This window comes from Macaca mulatta, chromosome 1, assembly GCF_049350105.2.
Source record: "Macaca mulatta isolate MMU2019108-1 chromosome 1, T2T-MMU8v2.0, whole genome shotgun sequence".
NCBI lineage: Eukaryota > Metazoa > Chordata > Mammalia > Primates > Cercopithecidae > Macaca > Macaca mulatta.
The window spans coordinates 197,380,299-197,396,884 of NC_133406.1; the positions used below are offsets into that span (position 1 = coordinate 197,380,299).

General features: G+C 54.1%; 2 protein-coding genes and 2 long non-coding RNA genes across 16 annotated transcripts in view; 3 read left to right on the forward strand and 1 right to left on the reverse strand.

Annotated features, from left to right (window-relative positions):
• C1H1orf210 (chromosome 1 C1orf210 homolog) overlaps positions 1-3,372 on the forward strand; it is a 71,901-nt gene extending 68,529 nt beyond the window's left edge. For 5 of the 11 annotated variants that reach the window (XM_077960679.1, XM_077960678.1, XM_028834950.2 and 2 more), the window contains 2 exons: positions 1,728-1,844; positions 1,989-3,372. In XM_077960679.1, the coding sequence (XP_077816805.1) occupies positions 1,826-1,844; positions 1,989-2,311 (342 nt within the window). In that variant the 5' untranslated portion in view covers positions 1,728-1,825 and the 3' untranslated portion in view covers positions 2,312-3,372. Of the gene's footprint in view, positions 1-27; positions 239-727; positions 836-974; positions 1,069-1,727; positions 1,845-1,988 lie in introns of those variants that run through there. The other 6 variants (XM_028834939.2, XM_077960657.1, XM_028834958.2 and 3 more) reach the window with 4 other exon arrangements.
• Positions 3,373-8,643: 5,271 nt separating this feature from the next.
• Positions 8,644-13,650, forward strand: LOC114672736 (uncharacterized). The gene is made up of 3 exons (XR_013403309.1): positions 8,644-8,781; positions 9,532-9,661; positions 11,531-13,650. It is a non-coding gene; the product is annotated as an uncharacterized LOC114672736 (long non-coding RNA).
• On the reverse strand, positions 12,181-13,951 carry TMEM125 (transmembrane protein 125). Of its 2 annotated transcripts, none has more exons than XM_015137344.3 (2): positions 13,888-13,951; positions 12,181-13,648 (listed from the first exon to the last, which is right to left on the reverse strand). In XM_015137344.3, exon 2 carries the CDS (start codon positions 13,504-13,506, stop codon positions 12,847-12,849), a length of 660 nt encoding a protein of 219 aa, XP_014992830.2. In that variant the 5' UTR covers positions 13,507-13,648; positions 13,888-13,951; the 3' UTR covers positions 12,181-12,846. The 2 variants fall into 2 exon arrangements, with proteins under 2 accessions (XP_014992830.2, XP_077817212.1); XM_077961086.1 differs by having other exon boundaries at positions 12,181-13,706; positions 13,846-13,951.
• Positions 13,952-15,610: 1,659 nt separating this feature from the next.
• LOC106998150 (uncharacterized) overlaps positions 15,611-16,586 on the forward strand; it is an 88,136-nt gene continuing 87,160 nt past the window's right edge. For both annotated transcript variants that reach the window (XR_013403305.1, XR_013403306.1), the window contains exon 1: positions 15,611-15,866. This is a non-coding gene — a long non-coding RNA (uncharacterized LOC106998150). The remainder of the gene's footprint in view (positions 15,867-16,586) is intronic.

Consider the following 16,586-nt stretch of genomic DNA (forward strand, 5'->3'; position numbering starts at 1 on the left):
AATGAGCAGGTGACCTCTCCTTCCTAGGACGTCTCTCCTGCTCCCCTCGTTAATGTCACAAGCACCACACTGAGCGGCTGAGTGCCCAGCTCCCTGCAGCACGAGGGTACAGATCCATCAGCCAGCACTTGACCACGGGGAGCTGCCCGCCTAGCAATGACTGGTTCTGACTGATGGTTGACTGGGCAGGATGGTGACAGGTCACCCAGGGTAGGTCCAGGGACAACCTCACAGGCAGGTATGGTCTGATTTGGCCTTGACAGACTGGGGCCCCAAAAACTGAGGAGGGTGTGGCCAGGGAGCAGGAGGGTGGGTGAGTGGGAGGGTGGCGTGTGTGTCTGTCTGGAGTGCTGGGGAGGGAACTGTGGAGAAGAGGAAGAAGAGTTTGGCTTGAGGGCCATGTGCTGGATTGCAAGGCACTGTGGGGAATGGGGAGCGTTTAAAGGAATTTTAACCAGGCTAGGGATGGGGTCAGAGTTGGGTTCTAGGCCAATCACTCCGGGGAAGAGACCAGAGGTGGGGAGACCAGTTAGGAGATTATGGCTAGAGTACAAGAGGAAGGTGGCTTGGACTCAGCTGTGGCAGAGGGGTGGAGAGAAGGGTATTGTCATTCCAGAGATGTTTAGTGGAAGAGATGATGGGGCTTGATGCCAGGTTGGACGTGAGGAGGTGGGGGGGAATTTTGAAGGCACTTGTATCAAAGAATATACTGGGGTACTCCCCTCAGCTTCTCTCCTAAGTACTTTCCTAGCCAGGCTACTCTGCCCCCAAGGTCTCCCTTGGTTCAGGTGCTCCACCTGCAGATACGCTCCTGCCCTAGCTCTTCGTCTGCCAGGTACTTCTAACTTTCATGCTCCTCCTCTAGATACTCCCCAGATTCAGGTGTGCCTCCTCCAGACACTCCAGGTGTTTCCAAGCCTGGATGATCTTCCTCCAGCTACTCCCCTAATTGAAGTGTTTCTCCTGTAGGTGTCCCCAGCCCTGGGTGGTAATTTCCTGATTCAGGTGATCCTCATTTGAATACTCCCTGGCTTGAGCCTCCCTCTAGGGGCAGAGTGTGGGCCTCCTGTAAGTAGAGGTGAATGGACAGGGATTTGCTTGAAGGGCTGAGAGTAGAGGTGGGCAGCAGCTGCTTTCAACTTAGAGGCAGAAGGGCCAGGGCTGCTCTGGCTGTGTCCAGGGCCCCTGTCCTCAGCTGGGACTTGCATCACTCTCCCCATATGTAGTCTCCGCTTTGGCTGGGTAGCGCCAAGCAATTGCTGTTTTCTGACCTTTGGGAGCCAGGACCCACCTCTGCCCCTGTCTCCCATCCTTAGCTTACCAAGCAGTGCAACAGACTGGGCTCTGGGTTCGAATCTGGGGACTTTGGTTGAGTCAGTTCACCTTTTTCAGCCTCAGAGCCCTCATCTATAAAGTGGGGATAATGTTTATACCTACCTTACTGGGTTTTGTGAGCATGATGCCTGGTGCTTGAATTACAAGGAATGCTCAGTAAGTTCTACAATTTAGTTATTTTTTTTTTTTAGCATCTTCCAGAGCAAAACCCTGTGATGGTCCCTTACAAATAGCCAGTTTCTGTAGGCTCAGCTTGTTTCTCTTCTGTGGACAACTGGTGTGGTCAGTTGTCCAGTCCCCAGAGTTTGTGCAGCACTACCATGGCTGTGAGTGTGACCTGGAAAGTGCACCCTGTGACCGTCCCTGACACCCATACCTATGTTATTTTCTAGGACTTGTGCCCTGGGGCTGCCTGGCATCTGGGGGCGTCCTCAGAGCCAGGGCTCTTTCTGGTTGAGGCTGAGACTCACTGGTGTCATCAGGCCCCTCCATGAATGAGACAAACAAAAGTGAGTGACAGTGGGAGGATGATGGGGGTGAGGGGCTTCCCCTTAGAGGCTGGGGTTGGGGGAAGGACCCTACCCACACTCCTGTTGGTTTCTCCAGGGAGCCCCCTCTGGGGCCCACCTATAATGCTATCCCTTTCTCTGCAGCACTTGTGGGGCCCTCGGAGCTCCCCACAGCATCTGCTGTGGCCCCTGGCCCAGGCACTGGGGCTCGGGCGTGGCCTGTGCTGGTAGGATTTGTGCTGGGGGCTGTGGTCCTCTCGCTCCTCATCGCACTGGCTGCCAAATGCCACCTCTGCCGCCGATACCATGCCAGCTACCGGCACCGCCCACTGCCTGGGACAGGAAGGGGGGGCCGCCCACAGGTGGCTGAAGATGAGGATGATGATGGCTTCATCGAGGACAATTACATTCAGCCTGGGACTGGCGAGCTGGGGACAGAGGGTAGCAGGGACAACTTCTCCCTCTGAGCTCCCATCTTTGGACTCTCCCCATTCCCTCCATGCCTGACAGCTTAAGGACAGTGGTTATGACACGGGGGTTCCTCGAACCTCAGGGACAGAGGTGGCTGGGGCTTAAAGGTTGGTCAGGGATGGAGTAAACCTCACTTTCCTGACACTAGCCAGCAAAGTGACAATGACCCTCCCTTGCTCAATAACTCTCAATGGTTCCCTGCTGTTCTCAGGATAAAGCCAAACAAAGGCTTGAGTGTGGCTATAAGGCCCTCTGTGATCATGCCTCCGGGCCTCTTGGTTTCTTTTCTTGCCTTCCCCTACTACTCTCGAACTAAATGTTATTCTCCCTCCCACCACTTGCCATGCAGTTTCCCCAGGCACCTTTGCTCACATTGGTCCCCCTGCCTATGCTACTCTTCTAAATCCTCTATGACTGTGATGGCCTGCCTACCTGCCAGCATTTCAAATATGCCCAGATGGTAACATTTGTGCAGGTGAAAACCAGTGCCAAGCTTCATTTTTTCTTTTTTCATTTTTCTTTTTTTTCTCCTGAGACGGAGTCTCACTCTGTTGCCCAGGCTGGAGCGCAATGGCACGTCTTGGCTCACTGCAACCTCCGCCTCCCAGGTTCAAGTGATTCTCCTGCCTCAGCCTCCCAAGTAGCTGGGATTGCAGGTGTCTGCTACCACGCCCGGCTAATTTTTTGTATTTTTAGTAGAGTCAGGGTTTCACTGTGTTAGCCAGGATGGTCTCGATCTCCTGATTTCATGATCCACCTGCCTCGGCCTCCCAAAGTGCTGGGATTACAGGCAAAAGCCACTGCACCCGGCCACTAATTTTTATATTTTTAGTAGAGACGGGGTTTCGCCATGTTGGCCAGGATGGTCTCAAACTCTTGATGTCAGGTAATCTGCCCGCCTTGGCTTCCCAAAGTGCTGGGATTACAGGCGTGAGCCACTGTGCCCAGCCAGCTTCTTAATGAATTGTTTTCCTATAAATAAAGTGGGTAATCTGGTTATAATATGTTTTTCACAGGAATTAATAAATCTATTTTCATTTTGAATAAAAATAAAAAATTGTCACTCATTTTTATTTTTCTGGAGCTGGGCTTTATCTCTCAGAGCTAGAAGACACTGCTCAGATGTTCCCCCCTCCACAACACCTTCCATGAGCCCTTCTCTAGTATTGTCCTGTCCACATTTTGTTTTCATCTTTTTGTTTGTTTGTTTTGAGATGGAGTCTTGGTCTTGTTGCCCAGGCTGGAGTGCAGTGGCGCAATCTTGGCTCACTGCAACCTCCACCTCCCATGTTCAAGCGATTCTCCCACCTCAGCCTCCCAAGTAGCTGGGATTACAGGCACCCACCACCACACCCAGCTAATTTTTGTATTTTTAGTAGAGATGGGGTTTTTCCATACTGGCCAGGTTGGTCTCAAACTGCTGACCTCAGGTGATCTGCCCTCCAAAAGGTGACTCGGCCTCCCAAAGTGGTAGGATTACAGGTGTGAGCCACCGCACCTGGCCATCTTTTTTTTTTTTTTTTTGCCACAGGGTCTTTCTCTATCACCCAAGCTGCAGTATGGTGGGGCTATCACAGCTCACTGTAGCCTCCACCTCCTGTGCTTAAGTGATCCTCCCATCTCAGCCTCCCAAGTAGCTGGGAATACATGCATGTGCCACTGTACATGGCTATTTTCTGTAGAGATGGCGTCTCACTGTATCACCCAGGCTTGTCTTGAACTCCTAGACTTTAGTAATCCTCCTGCCTCTGCCTCCCAAAGTGCTGGGATTTACAGGCTTATTTTAATCTCTATGACAGTTTGTACTTGCCCCTTACTATGCCTGCCCCCATAGCTAAACTGGGAGCTCCCTGAGGCCCCAGGCTGTGTCTTATTCTGTATCCTCAGATTCTTGCACAAGGGAGCTAGTTTTAAGATGGAAAAGACTTGAGTTAAGCTATTTTTAATTGCAAGCAATAGAAAGGAGTTTGGGGGAGAATCCTGGCTGTTGCATAGAATCAAAGGGACAGCAGGAAGCAGGCAGTCCCAGCAGCCAGAGGTCAGGCATTTCACATCTAGCATCCTGTTATTTAGGGGCACTGATGGGACTCTCTATAACCAGGACTTCCAAACTCTCAATTCCAAGTTTCAAGTGCTCAGACAAGAGAATCAGTTTGGCCTAGCTTTGGTCAAGTATACAGGGGCTTAAAGCATAATCTGCTGTGAGTCCAAGGGACATGGTTTTGGGAACCTATCTGTTTGTTCCAGATCATTCTCAGACAAGAGGCAGTTCTCATGAGCCAGGCAGCCGCCCCCATGTGTTCCCCAAGTACAGTGTCAGCCTTTGAGGAATGAGCTGGTACAGAAGGGAAGTGAGGCATTGGCAAATGTAGTGAGGTGCTTGGCGGGAGATTGAGGAGGACTTGAGTGTAGTGTCTGAGAGGTGCCCATGGTAGTGAGGAAGCCCAAGAGTGGACTGGATCTGTTAGGGTCTTGGATGCCAAGCTCACACTTCAACCCGAGAACAATGGAGGCTCATCTGTGGACTTTTTTTGTGCAAGGGCATGACATAATCATGATAGAAAAGTCATTCTGGCTGCTGTGCAGAGATGGATTAGGGGGAGACACTGAGAGAAGGTGATAAGACCTGACTAAGGTGTGACATAGGAACAGACTCCGAGACAGGAGGGAGGAATTGCTGATAGGACCTGTTGACTTTGGATATGGGGAGTAGGTAGGTATCAGAAAAAACCGCCCTGGCTTCTGGCTTGGTTGCTGGGTGCATGGACAAAGAGCAGGTCGGGGCAATGGGGATTCAGTGTTGGATGCAGGATTTCAGGGGAGATGCCTCGGGGCCGCTGGGTTCGCAGGGAGAAGTCTAGTCTGCAGACACAGGCTTGGGAACACTTAGCACCAGGGTCACTGAGAGCGGGAGTGGATGAGATCACCAGGGAGGAGCGGAGTGGGAAACACATCTCAAGATTGTCAGCGGACCAAGGCCTGGCAAGGGAGTTGGAGGAAGCAGAGAGGAGGGAAGCCCAGCTCACATGACCCCCAACCTGGCCATGGTTCCTGAGTCCAGAGATGGTCTGCCCCTCACAGGCCTGGGGAGAGCAGAGGCTGCCCCAGCCTGAGACCCTGGAGGAAGACCCCAGAGACTGACCTAAGGGGCATGTCCTGGCCTTCAAGGAAATCCTGCTGCCCAGGCAGCTGGGCCTGCCCCCTGCCCCTGGGCTCCTTCGACTGCCACCACGGAGGAGCTGCCCTGTGTGTAGTTCTGTGCTCGGCTGGCCCTGTTCTCCTGTACTCTTTCGGGCATCAGTCAGAACCTCTGAGGGACCCAGGAGAAGAAGGTAATGGCCTGATCCCAGACCCGCAGTTGATTTTGCTGAGCCTATGCCCTGCAGGGTGCCCGAGCCGGGGCTTCCCCTCAGAACCTGCTGTGGGTGGCCAGCCTGCCTGAGCAGGGCCCTGTAGTCAAAACAACCTTGGACCCTATTCTTCAAGGCCTTGATTCCTTGGAGGAATTTCTTCCCACTGTGGTTTGCGTGCCTGGCCTCAAGTGCAAGGAGGGAGCATGACCTGGGCCCACAGGCGCAAAGGGCTGGGAGTGTTGGAGCTGCTGGGAGCTTGGGATGCGGCCAGGCCCTCTTTGGTTTGGCCTCTTCTGGCTTCGGGTCCTGGCCCCACCTACCTCTGCCCCTGGTCCTTCACCTTGTCCTCCACTCCTTGGCAGCTGCCACTACCTACTCTGCCTTGGGAATCCCAACCCAGCCACCCACTGTCTCATCCTGCTGCCTCAAAGGCAAGGCAACATCCCTTGCACTGTGTGGAGGCCAAAGATGGAGTCCCACAAATCCACCAACATGACGATTAAGAAACTCTAGCAGTTGGCCGGGCGCGGTGGCTCACGCCTGTAATCCCAGCACTTCGGGAGGCTGAGGCGGGCAGATCACGAGGTCAGGAGATTAAGACCATCCTGGCTAACACGGTGAAACCCGTCTCTACTGAAAATACAAAACATCAGCTGGGTGTGGTGGCGAGTGCCTGTAGTCCCAGCTACTCAGGAGGCTGAGGCAGGAGAATGATGTGAACCTGGGAGGTGGAGCTTGCAGTGAGCTGAGATGGCGCCACTGCACTCCAGCCTAGGTGACAGAGAGAGACTCTGTCTCAGAAAAAAAAAAAAAAAGGAAACTCCAGCAATTTCCTAGCAGACTGGCAAAGTGAGTTGAGGGCACATGTTACCTGAATTTAAATCCTGGCTCGGCCATGTATATGCTGGGAGGCCTTGGGCAAGTTACTTAGCCTCTCAGCGCCCCAACTTCTCAGTGAAATGGGGATTAAAACAGTGCTTACCTCATAAGGTTGTTAGCAGGATGAAATGAGTCTATGTCAAGTGGAACCGAGCGGAGCAAGTGCTCTGCAGTGTTAGTGATATCCCTGTGGGCACCCTGAGGGCAACAGCTCCTCATAAGAGGTAACCAGTGTTCGTCCTGACGGAGGGGGTTGCTCATCTCCTTCCTCCTCATTCCCTTCCCGCTGGGGATTTGATTGTCTCTTTCTCAGGACTTAGGTTGGAAGATCTGGTCAGGACAGCAAAGGATTTGAATTAGAATCTCTGATGCTGTAGAATAATAGTACTGATGTTGTTCTAGCACTTTTTTTTTTTTTTTTTTTGAGACGGAAGTCTTGCTCTGTCACCCAGGCTGGAGTGCAATGGTGCGATCTCAGCTCACTGTAACCTCCACCCTCCTGGGTTCAAGTGATTTTCCTGCCTCAGCCTCCTGAGTAGCTGGGATTACAGGCATGCACCATCACGCCCAGCTAAGTTTTTTGTATTTTTAGTAGAGACGGGGTTTCACCATGGTGGCCAGTCTGGTCTTGAACTTCTGACCTCAAGTGATCCACCTGCCTTGACCTCCCAAAGTGCTGGGATTACAGGCGTGGGCCACCGCGCCCAGCTGTTCTAACATTTTCTTACAACAGCCCTGCTTAATCTATGTTATAGATTGAGAAGATGAGGCTCAAACAAGTTCACTGCAATTTGCTCACCTCACTCCACAATAACACCGTTATCTCACCTTGAAGTAACAATGAAATAGACTCAGAGAAGGACCCTCTTGGCTGTTGGACTCTCATCTTGCCTGGGCTGGGTCCTCCCACCTTCACCCTCTACAGTGAATAGGGGCTGAGAAGTCTCAGGGTACAAGGTCCAGTTTTTGGAGAGCAGGTCGTGAGGGTAGAGCTGGTGTGTCCCGTCCCTGGCTGAGCTTGGCCCTCAGCTTCTGTTGCCCTCCAGGTATCTGGGGTGGCTGCCAGGGCTATGCCCAGGGGAGTCTCACAGGACCCCTGCAGAAGGCAGAAAGGCAGCCCCTGTCCTTGTGCTCCTGCATGAGCTGAGTGTGACGGGGCATGTGCAGGTCCCTTGGGGCCTGGAGGAAGCTCCTTCAAGGAGACCTGAGTGTCCAGAGGCCCGAGGTCTCCTGTGAGATGTGACTGGATGTGATGTGAGGACCACCTGGACTGGACCAGATTTGGCAGTTTTTTTTTTTTTTTTTTTTTTTTTTTTGAGACAGAGTCTCGCTCTGTTGCCAGGCTGGAGTGCAGTGGCATGGTCTCGCCTCACTGAAACCTCCACCTCCTGGGTTCAAGCGATTCTCCTGCCTCAGCCTCCCAAGTAGCTGGGACTACAGGTGCCCACTACCATGCCCGGCTAATTTTTGTATTTTTAGTAGAGATGGGATTTCACCATGTTGGCCAGGCTGGTCTTGAACTCCTGACCTTGTGATCTGCCCGCCTCAGCCTCCCAAAGTGCTGGGATTACAGGTGTGAGCCACCGCGCCCAGCCTAGATTTGGCAGTTTCTAGAGCACATTCTTCCAGTCTCAGATATGAAGAGACATGGCTTAGAATCTAGAGTTTGACTGTTAAACTCAGGAGGAACATGTGTCAAGTCCCTCTCTCCACCTCACACCATCCGAGGGGAGCCTCTAGGTCCAGACCAGGCTACGCTATCTCTCCATCAGCCCCCGTTTTGGCCTTTTCCTTCATCTAATGCCAGTTTAGATTTCCAGGTCTGGACCCTTCTTTGTGCTATTCCTTCTTTCTGGGATACTCTTCCCAAACTCTCTAGCTGGGCCAGCTGCTTCTTGTCCCTCGGTGGCCAGCCGAGACGGGCTGTTTGGCCATTTCTTCTCATTCTTTTTCTTCTAAGGCCAATCCCTGGCTCCACGCGGCAGCCAGCAAGTCCCAAATCCTATTCTGGCCACAGTATCCTACTCCCCTGGTGAAAGTCTTTCCATGTTTTCCAGTGTCCTGAGGACAAAGTCCAAATTCCTCTGCTGGGATGCCAAGGCCACTGGCCAAGCAGGAGTAAGGGAGGATAGATTTGGTGGTAGCCGTGGTGAAGGGCTCCTGTCACGGGCTCTCGCCTTGTCACAAAGGGAGGAGGCTAAGTCTTCTGCAGACAGTGGTGCTGGGGGTGGAAGGTGAGTGCAGAGGGAGGGGATGTTGGGGTTGGGGGTGGTGAAGAGGGTGGAGAGAACTTCAGAGTCACTGTTTGAGCAGGAGCCAACCAGGAAAAGGCAGTGTCACTGAGGAACCGCAGTGCAGATTCAGATGAGAACTTTTTTTTTTTTTTTTGTATCTTCAGTAGAGACAGGGTTTTTGCCGTGTTACCCAGGTTGATTTTGAGCTCCTGGGCTCAAGCAATCCACCCATCTCAGCTTCCCAAAGTGCGGGGATTACAGGCGTGAGCCACTGTGCCTGGCCTCAGCTGAGAAGTTGATAGAGGAGTTCACAGTGACAGCAGGCTGTCTGGCTGTGCAGATTTCTCTAATGGCCACTCACAGTGGGGCAGGTGCATCCAAGGCAGATGGGTGGATTTGTCCATGGAGGGGGTTTGGCTGGGAGGGTGGCACCCAAAGGCAGGGGGCTAAGGACTTGACAAGTCTGTCAAAGAGCAGGTGAAATGATGGCGACAGAACCTTAACCAGGTGGTAAGGGGGTGGACAGGAGAAGGCAGTGAAGTCAGGAGGAAGCAGCTTTACAAAGGGAGAACGGAGATGCCAGTGAGCTTCCGGTTGCAATGGAGGCAGAGAAAGTATTTAGCGAAATGACTTGAGCAGGCTGAAGGCAAGAGGTTGTGGGAAGCCTACGTTAGTGATTGAGGAGGTAGACACATTTCTGCCCTGCCCGTGCCTCACGTAGCCCGTACCATCACCTGTCTTCTGTTATAGCTGGCTGTCCATTACCCTATGGGATCAGTCCTCTGGGGCCATGAGCCCTAGTCTCCATCTCCCGTCCTTCCCGGGAGAGCCTGGTGCTGGACTCGCCCACAGCAGCTGCTCAGTCAGATGCTTATGCCAGGTAACCCCCTCTTTCCCCATTTTCTGAGCCTCTATGCTTCTGCTTTTTCTTTAGTTTCTTAAAAGAAATATTGTAAATAACCGGGCAAGGTGGCATGCGTCTGTAATCCCAGCTACCCCGGAGGGTGAGGCACAAGAACCTGCAAGGCAGAGGTTGCAGTGAGCAGAGATCACGTCACTGCAGTCCAGCCTGGGTGACTCATGGAGACTCGATCTCAAAGAAAAAAAAAAAAAAGAAATAATGTGAGAATTGCAAGAGTCTAACTCTGTCTCAGATGAAAGGAAAGGGTATTTCTCCCCATATTACAGGAAAGCAGGACATTTTGTACTCCCATATCAGGCCAGGAGTGGGTCATAGCGATCGATTGCTCTTGGGCACTCAGGAAGAGTGAGAACTGCGGTAGAGAGCATGGGGCTTTGGGAGGGACAGATTCAGGGACAACAGGGGCAGTGGCCTACTTTCCCTATCCCCTCCCAGTTATAGGTGGGTCTCTCCTTGCTCCTTGCATGCACATTGCCATCTGCCATGCCGGAGTCCTTCATCCACCCAATAAAGAACCTACTCTGTGTCAGCTGGGCGCGGTGACTCACGCCTATAATCCCAGCATTTGGGGAGGCCGAGGTGGGCGGATCATGAGGTCAGGAGTTCAAGACCAGCCTGACCAACATGGTGAAACCTCGTCTCTACTAAAAATACAATAATTAGCCAGGTGTGCTGGCACACGCCTGTAATCCCAGCTACTCAGGAGGCTGAGGCAGGAGAATCACTTGAACCCGGGAGGCAGAGGTTGCAGTGAGCCAAGATCTTGCCGCTGCACCCCAGCCTGGGCAACAGAGGGAGACTCTGTCTCAAAAAAAAAAAAAAAAAAAAGGACCTACTCTGTGTCAAGCCTATGCTGGGAGCAAGGGATGAGCATATGAGCAGATGAGCACAATGCCAGTCTGGTTAGGACGAGCTCACCTGATCAAGGAGACAGGCACAAAAAGAAATAATTGCAGATGGGTCTACAATGGAGGGTGCTGTGGGCATAGAAAGAGGGAAACTCACTGGTCTAAGGGCCAAGGAAGATCCCTGGAGAACTGGATCTTGAAGGACGAGAAGGCAAAGAGCACAGAACATGTAAAGGCTGGCACAAATGAGAGGGCCTGGGGAGTTGGTGGAAATAGCTCAGCAGGGCTGCTCATGGGGTTTTCTGAGTGGGACCAAACCAGGTTAGGGAGCCTGGAAGGGGTGGGCAGCCACAGACAGTCTCTGAGGCACATTTTCGTTTTAGCTTTAGGATGATCACTCTGGCTCAAGGGATGTGCGTGTGCGTGGCCGGGGGAAGGGGAATGAAGAGGAGAAAAGAGCAGAAGCAGGGAGAGAGAAGGAGGCTGATGTGCCACTCAGGCAGGGATGAAGAGGGTCCCTTCTGGGCAGTGAACATGAAGATATGGCTTGCCAGACAAATCTGTGTGAGGGAAAGCAGAGGAGTTGGTGATTTGTCACTGGACTTGGGTGAGGAGACAGTGACGGTGCCATCTAGCACTGCACCGAGTCTCTAACCTAGATGCCCCCTGAGCATGGCACTTCTGGGTGAGAGAGAGGAGCTCGTTCAAGATGAGAGGAGCAGGGTCAGTTTGGAATATGGTAGATATGAGGCACCCCTGGAGCACCCAGGGGAGCCGTTTCTGTTGTCCTTGGCGTTCTGGGACACGCCTTGTCTTTCTCTCCCGGGTCTGTTCACCCTGTTCCCTCCCTCCATTGGCAACACTCTTCCCCTCATCTGTCAGCCCGGTGTTTTCTCCAGGAGACATCCTTGACGTTGCCTGCTGAAAGTCAACTTTTTGTTGTCAGAGCCTCTGTACTGTAACATCTCTTTGAAGACAGGTCTCATTTCCCTGCCTCTCTGGGCATCTTCCACGGGCTTCATGCAGTCGGCACCTCGAGAAGCAGGAAGTGATGAAACACCTGAGTGCTGCTTCCCGTGGATCTCCATCACCCAGGAAATGGCACTGCATGCTACAGAGGGGGGATCCTCCCAGGGCTGACTCCAAGCAGGAAGTGACTCTCACCACCCTAGGGGGTTTGAAACACCTCTCCCATGCCCAGGAACCTAGAGCAGGCCAGCTGGCGCAGCCACTGCCCAGACGCGGGATGTTCTGGTTTCAGAGGTGGGGTAGGGAGCTGTAGCCTCCCAGTCGCCCTCAGGGAATCTGCTGAGGCACAGCCGATGGCAGGTGCAGTTGCCAGAGAAACCAGCTAATAACACCAAACACGTAAGGCCTCATCCTGACCCAGCATGTGAGCAAATGCGAAGGACTCAGGTCCCTCACCTCTCCCTGGGACTGGAAACCAACCACCTTCCCAAGGCTGGCATCCAGTCCGTCCTCTCCCTACCTAACAGGAGAAACCACAGGCCTGACTGAGAAGACCCTCAAGGTACCGTTTATGAGGCTGAGATAGGAGTGAGGAGTTCGTTTTGGATGGGGCGGGGCTTGGGGTAGGGGAGGAAGGGTCTCTGAGGTGAGATCCTGAGATGGAGACAATGACAACGGCAGCCGCCATTTTATTGCACATCAGCCATGAGCCGCGCCTTCCATGCACAATGACATTTCATCCCCACAATCGATGAACACAACCATGATAGCCACGAACTCCCAACTCCTCCAGCTGCTAGTGCTCAACGGGGAAATCCCTGCCAGGTCTGTCTCATTGCAGAGCCCATATTCTTTCTGCCTGGCAGCAGTTACTCTCCTCAATGAGCAGGCACTGGTGCAGTCTTGGGTGGACACCAGTCACCCCTATGGAAATCTTTGATGGATGTTACAGGACAGGATTGGATTTGAGGGGTTTTGGAAATGGGGCTCAAGAGTCTTCATCATGAGGTGCTTCTGCGTCTACTGACCTGAGATACAGACAGGAAGTTCCATGGACACAAACACCCAGTTCCAAGGAGGCACGCATTAACCTTCCCATGGTGTGGATGTGTGGGAACACATGGGCTGTTCATCACATTGCACCACTCTTCTGCAATCCACAGAAGAGCTGACCCATGGGGGCATACACGCACTCACGTATACGCACTCATGTATACCCCTGGGGGCATACACGCACTCACGTATACTCAGCGTCCACATGCACTCACACCCTGGCTCAGCTCTGGGGACACTGAGGCCGGTGTGGGAAGAAGGGCTCTGGCTCCATCAGATGAGGCTGGCGATGCTGGATGTGGTCTCATGACGCCGGCCAGCAGACAACTGTCCTGAGATGCTGAAGATGCTGCCATGGCCGCCATGGCCACTGTGGGTGGAGGAGGTGAGCATACAGATGGAAGGGCAGTGTCCGCTCACGCCCACTTGATACAGCAGCAGGCCCAGCAGCAAAAGTGAGCCCAAGGCAGCCAGAGCAATGCCCACAGACAGCATGGCGGCCAGCGGCCTAGCAGGGGCAGGGGCGGCGGCCAGCCCGGCCAGGGTCAGGCCGGTCACCAGCAGCACGAGGCCACTGAGCAGCACCACGAGGGCATCGGCCCCTCCACCACTGCGCAGGAGGGCCACATGGTGGGCCTGGCGGATGCAGTTCATGTCCTGCACGGCCGAGCTCATCAGCTGTTTCACCAGAACCAGCAGAGCCAGCAGACAGAGCACAGTGCCTGTTGCTAGCCGCCATTCACCTGAGCGGCTGCTGGTGGTTGACAGCAGTGCCACGCCGCCCGCGCCACAGCCTGCCACGAGGCCCACTGCCACGACAAAGCAGAGCGCCGAGCGCCGTGGCTGCTGGGACCACCACAGCTCCACCTGCTCTGCCAGCATGTCTGGGGGCAGCCCCCGGCCCCTTGGGGCTTGAGCCTCCTGTTCAGACATGGCTTGGTCAGGCAGGGGTCAGGGTAGGTCAACGTCAGGGGTCAGAGGGTACAGATCACAACCTGGAGCACCCGCCACCTGCTTGGCAGCTACAGGCCCAGAGTCCCATTCCTCTCACAGTCCAGGATATAGTCACCCTCACCTGTAGGGGAAGAATCACAGTCTTACCCTCCCAGCCCACCTATCCCCCATGGTCCCACCTGGGGAGCCTTGGGGATGACCCCTGAGAATCCACCCCGGTGTCCCCCCGAATCTCCCCTGGGAAAGCCCCCTCTGCAGCACTGTCCCTTGGAAATGGCTCTCCAATGAAGCCAGAAGAGTATCCTGCCCATACAGTACCCCCCAAAACCCTCCAGGGAATCCCCTCACCCAGGCCCTGACCTCTCTGCCTCTGGCTGTCTCAGTCGCTGGTCCCATCCCGGCTGGCTGAGGGAGCTGGTGCCACGGTGGACGATGGGACGAACAGCCAGAGATAAAGCCTCATTCAGGATCCTACTCACATGGCCTCAGCTGTCACCACTGGTTCCTGGGGGGGAGCTGTGGGGATGGAGGGGGTGCTTATGACTTAACCCTTCTGAAACCAGAAGCCTGACTGACCTTGATACTTCTCCCTCTTTTTTTTTTTTTTTTTTTTTTTTGAGATGGAGTCTTGCTCTATCGCCCAGGCTGGAGTGCAGTGGCCGGATCTCAGCTCACTGCAAGCTCTGCCTCCCGGGTTTACGCCATTCTCCTGCCTCAGCCTCCTGAGTAGCTGGGACTACAGGCGCCCGCCACCGCGCCTGGCTAGTTTTTTTTTGTATTTTTTTTAGTAGAGACAGGGTTTCACCATGTTAGCTAGGATGGTCTCGATCTCCTGACCTCGTGATCCGCCCGCCTCGGCCTCCCAAAGTGCTGGGATTACAGGCTTGAGCCACCGCGCCCGGCCCCGATACTTCTCTTTTAGGGCTGTGTCTCCTCCTCCTCTGTGGGTTAGGACCAGACCCCTAACACCCTCCCTCCCCTAACATCCCATCCAATCCCACAGCCATGAGTTTGGTGTTATAAGCTGCCGGTTCCCAAATTCCTCTCTCCAACCTACATCTCCCTCCTGAGTCACTTGTCACTTTGATGTCCCTGTGATGCAACAGGTCCCAACCCAAGCTTGTTATCTTACTCCAACCTGCTCCTCCTGCGTTCCTCACTTCAGGCATGCCATCACCGCCCTCTCGGCCAGCTCCTCCTCCCTCTGCAGTATCTAATCCACATCCTGTCCCCAGGGCTCCACCTCTAAACACTTCTTTAGCCAGTTCCCGGCTCTTGTATTCACAGCTCCCGCCTCCACCTCCTCACTGGTCTTTCTGCTCCCCTTGCTCTTCTCCACACTCGCCATTCCCTCATGCCATCCTCCTCCACGATTTCTCTAAAGTGGAGCAAAGGAAAAAAGAGGGCTCTGGATTTGAACCCCAGCTCCAGTCCTTCCCACCGGTAGGAGCATGGCCAGGCACCTAACAGTGGTTGCTGATTTAACGTGTCTTCCAGAGGACAGCATGTCTCACACTGGGCAAAAATAAAGCACATGAGGTCCCTGCCCTCATGGAGCCCCAGTCTGCAGCAGGAGACAGAGACAGAAGCAAGCAGGCTGATGCCTGTGCTACGTGTGGGTGGGGGTTCGTCAGTCCAGAGCCCTGCAGAGCCCAGGAGAGGGGTCTAGGGGAGGCGCCAGGAAGCCTGAGTGGTTCATCTCTTACAGCCTCAGTCTCCTTATCTGAAAAGTGAGGACAATAACATTTATCTTGGGGGGTGGGGATGAGCCACCTGACATCTTCGTTTCGGAATTCCAACGGGGCCTAGAGCCTGCATAGATGCTCAAAGCGTGCTTTTTGAATACATGAAAATGATGTTACCCCTCCAAAGCAGGACAGGGCAGAAGATGTAGGTCCTGGGTCATTCTGGGAATATTACTATGTGGCCGTACACAGGTTACATCCTGACAAGGTATCTGTTCTCCCGGAGACTCCTCTGCAGAGGCTGACCCCTACCCACCAGGTGGGCAGAGGCTGGTGCCAATGCCTCCAAGGAAGTGGGGGAGGTGGGCGTGGCCATGGAGTCTGTCCCAGCATTCCCCTGGGCTGTGACTTCACTGGTCTGAAAGTGCTTGCAGAGGTGTGCTGAGATAGCGGGGGCCAGGCTGGGGGCAGGGTGGAGGTTCTCAGGGGAAAAGCAAGTGGGAGAACGTAGGGGTGGTGGGGTGTGGGGGGACAATGGGTAACTCACGAGAAGCCTGGACGTGCTGGATCCCATCCGAGAAGGCAGGGCTGAGCAGGTGGGGCACTCTAGCTCGGTTTCCGGGGAGACACTTCACCTGCCTAACCTGCACTCAGGTGAGCCTGTGGGGAGGAGGATGAACAGGTGTCGTTTCCAGGGCAGGGCCTGAGCCGATTGGCTGACGTGGCACTGCTCCTTCTGCTGGGCAGAGGCATTCCTGGGAAGGGAGGGGCTTCTGTCTGCTGCTGTTAGGGCTGGGAACACAATTCGCCGACCTGGGCAGCAGGAGGAATGTTGTCTATCGGCCCCAGAGTCTGGGCGCCAACCCATTCCCCAGCTCCGACCCGATTTAACTTTAGCTCCAGCTTCAAAACCACCCCCTAACTCCAGCTGCAGCTGCAAACCCTAGCTAGAACCCCCAGCTTCCACCCCTGCCCCAGCTCCTGCCGCACATCTCAGCCCCAACTCCCAGCCCCATTTCCAAATTCAATTCCAGTTCCAACTCCAAATCCAACCTCAAGTCTGGCTAGAAATCTCAGCTCCCAACTCCTAACTCCAACTCAAATTCTGGACTAAGGTCCTAGATCCCAACCTCATGCTCAGCCCGAACCTCGACTCCTGTTCCTGAATCCAGCCCCCAAACCCAACGCCAACCTCAAACCCAGCTTTAGCCCCCAAATTCCAACACCAGCAGACCGCAAACACAGCCCCAGTACCTCCATTCCTTGGCCCTAGGCTGGAGCCTCCAAAAGCCCTTCGCTCATTCTCCCTCCAACGCCTGGCTTGCCCCACAGACTGGATCCTACTGGGGAAGCAGGATTTGAGTGAACAGGGAG

What these genes read in the sequence shown, in the direction of transcription:
- TMEM125 (XM_015137344.3), bottom strand. Translation starts at nt 13,506, where the DNA reads ATGTCTGAACAGGAGGCTCAAGCCCCAAGGGGCCGGGGGCTGCCCCCA.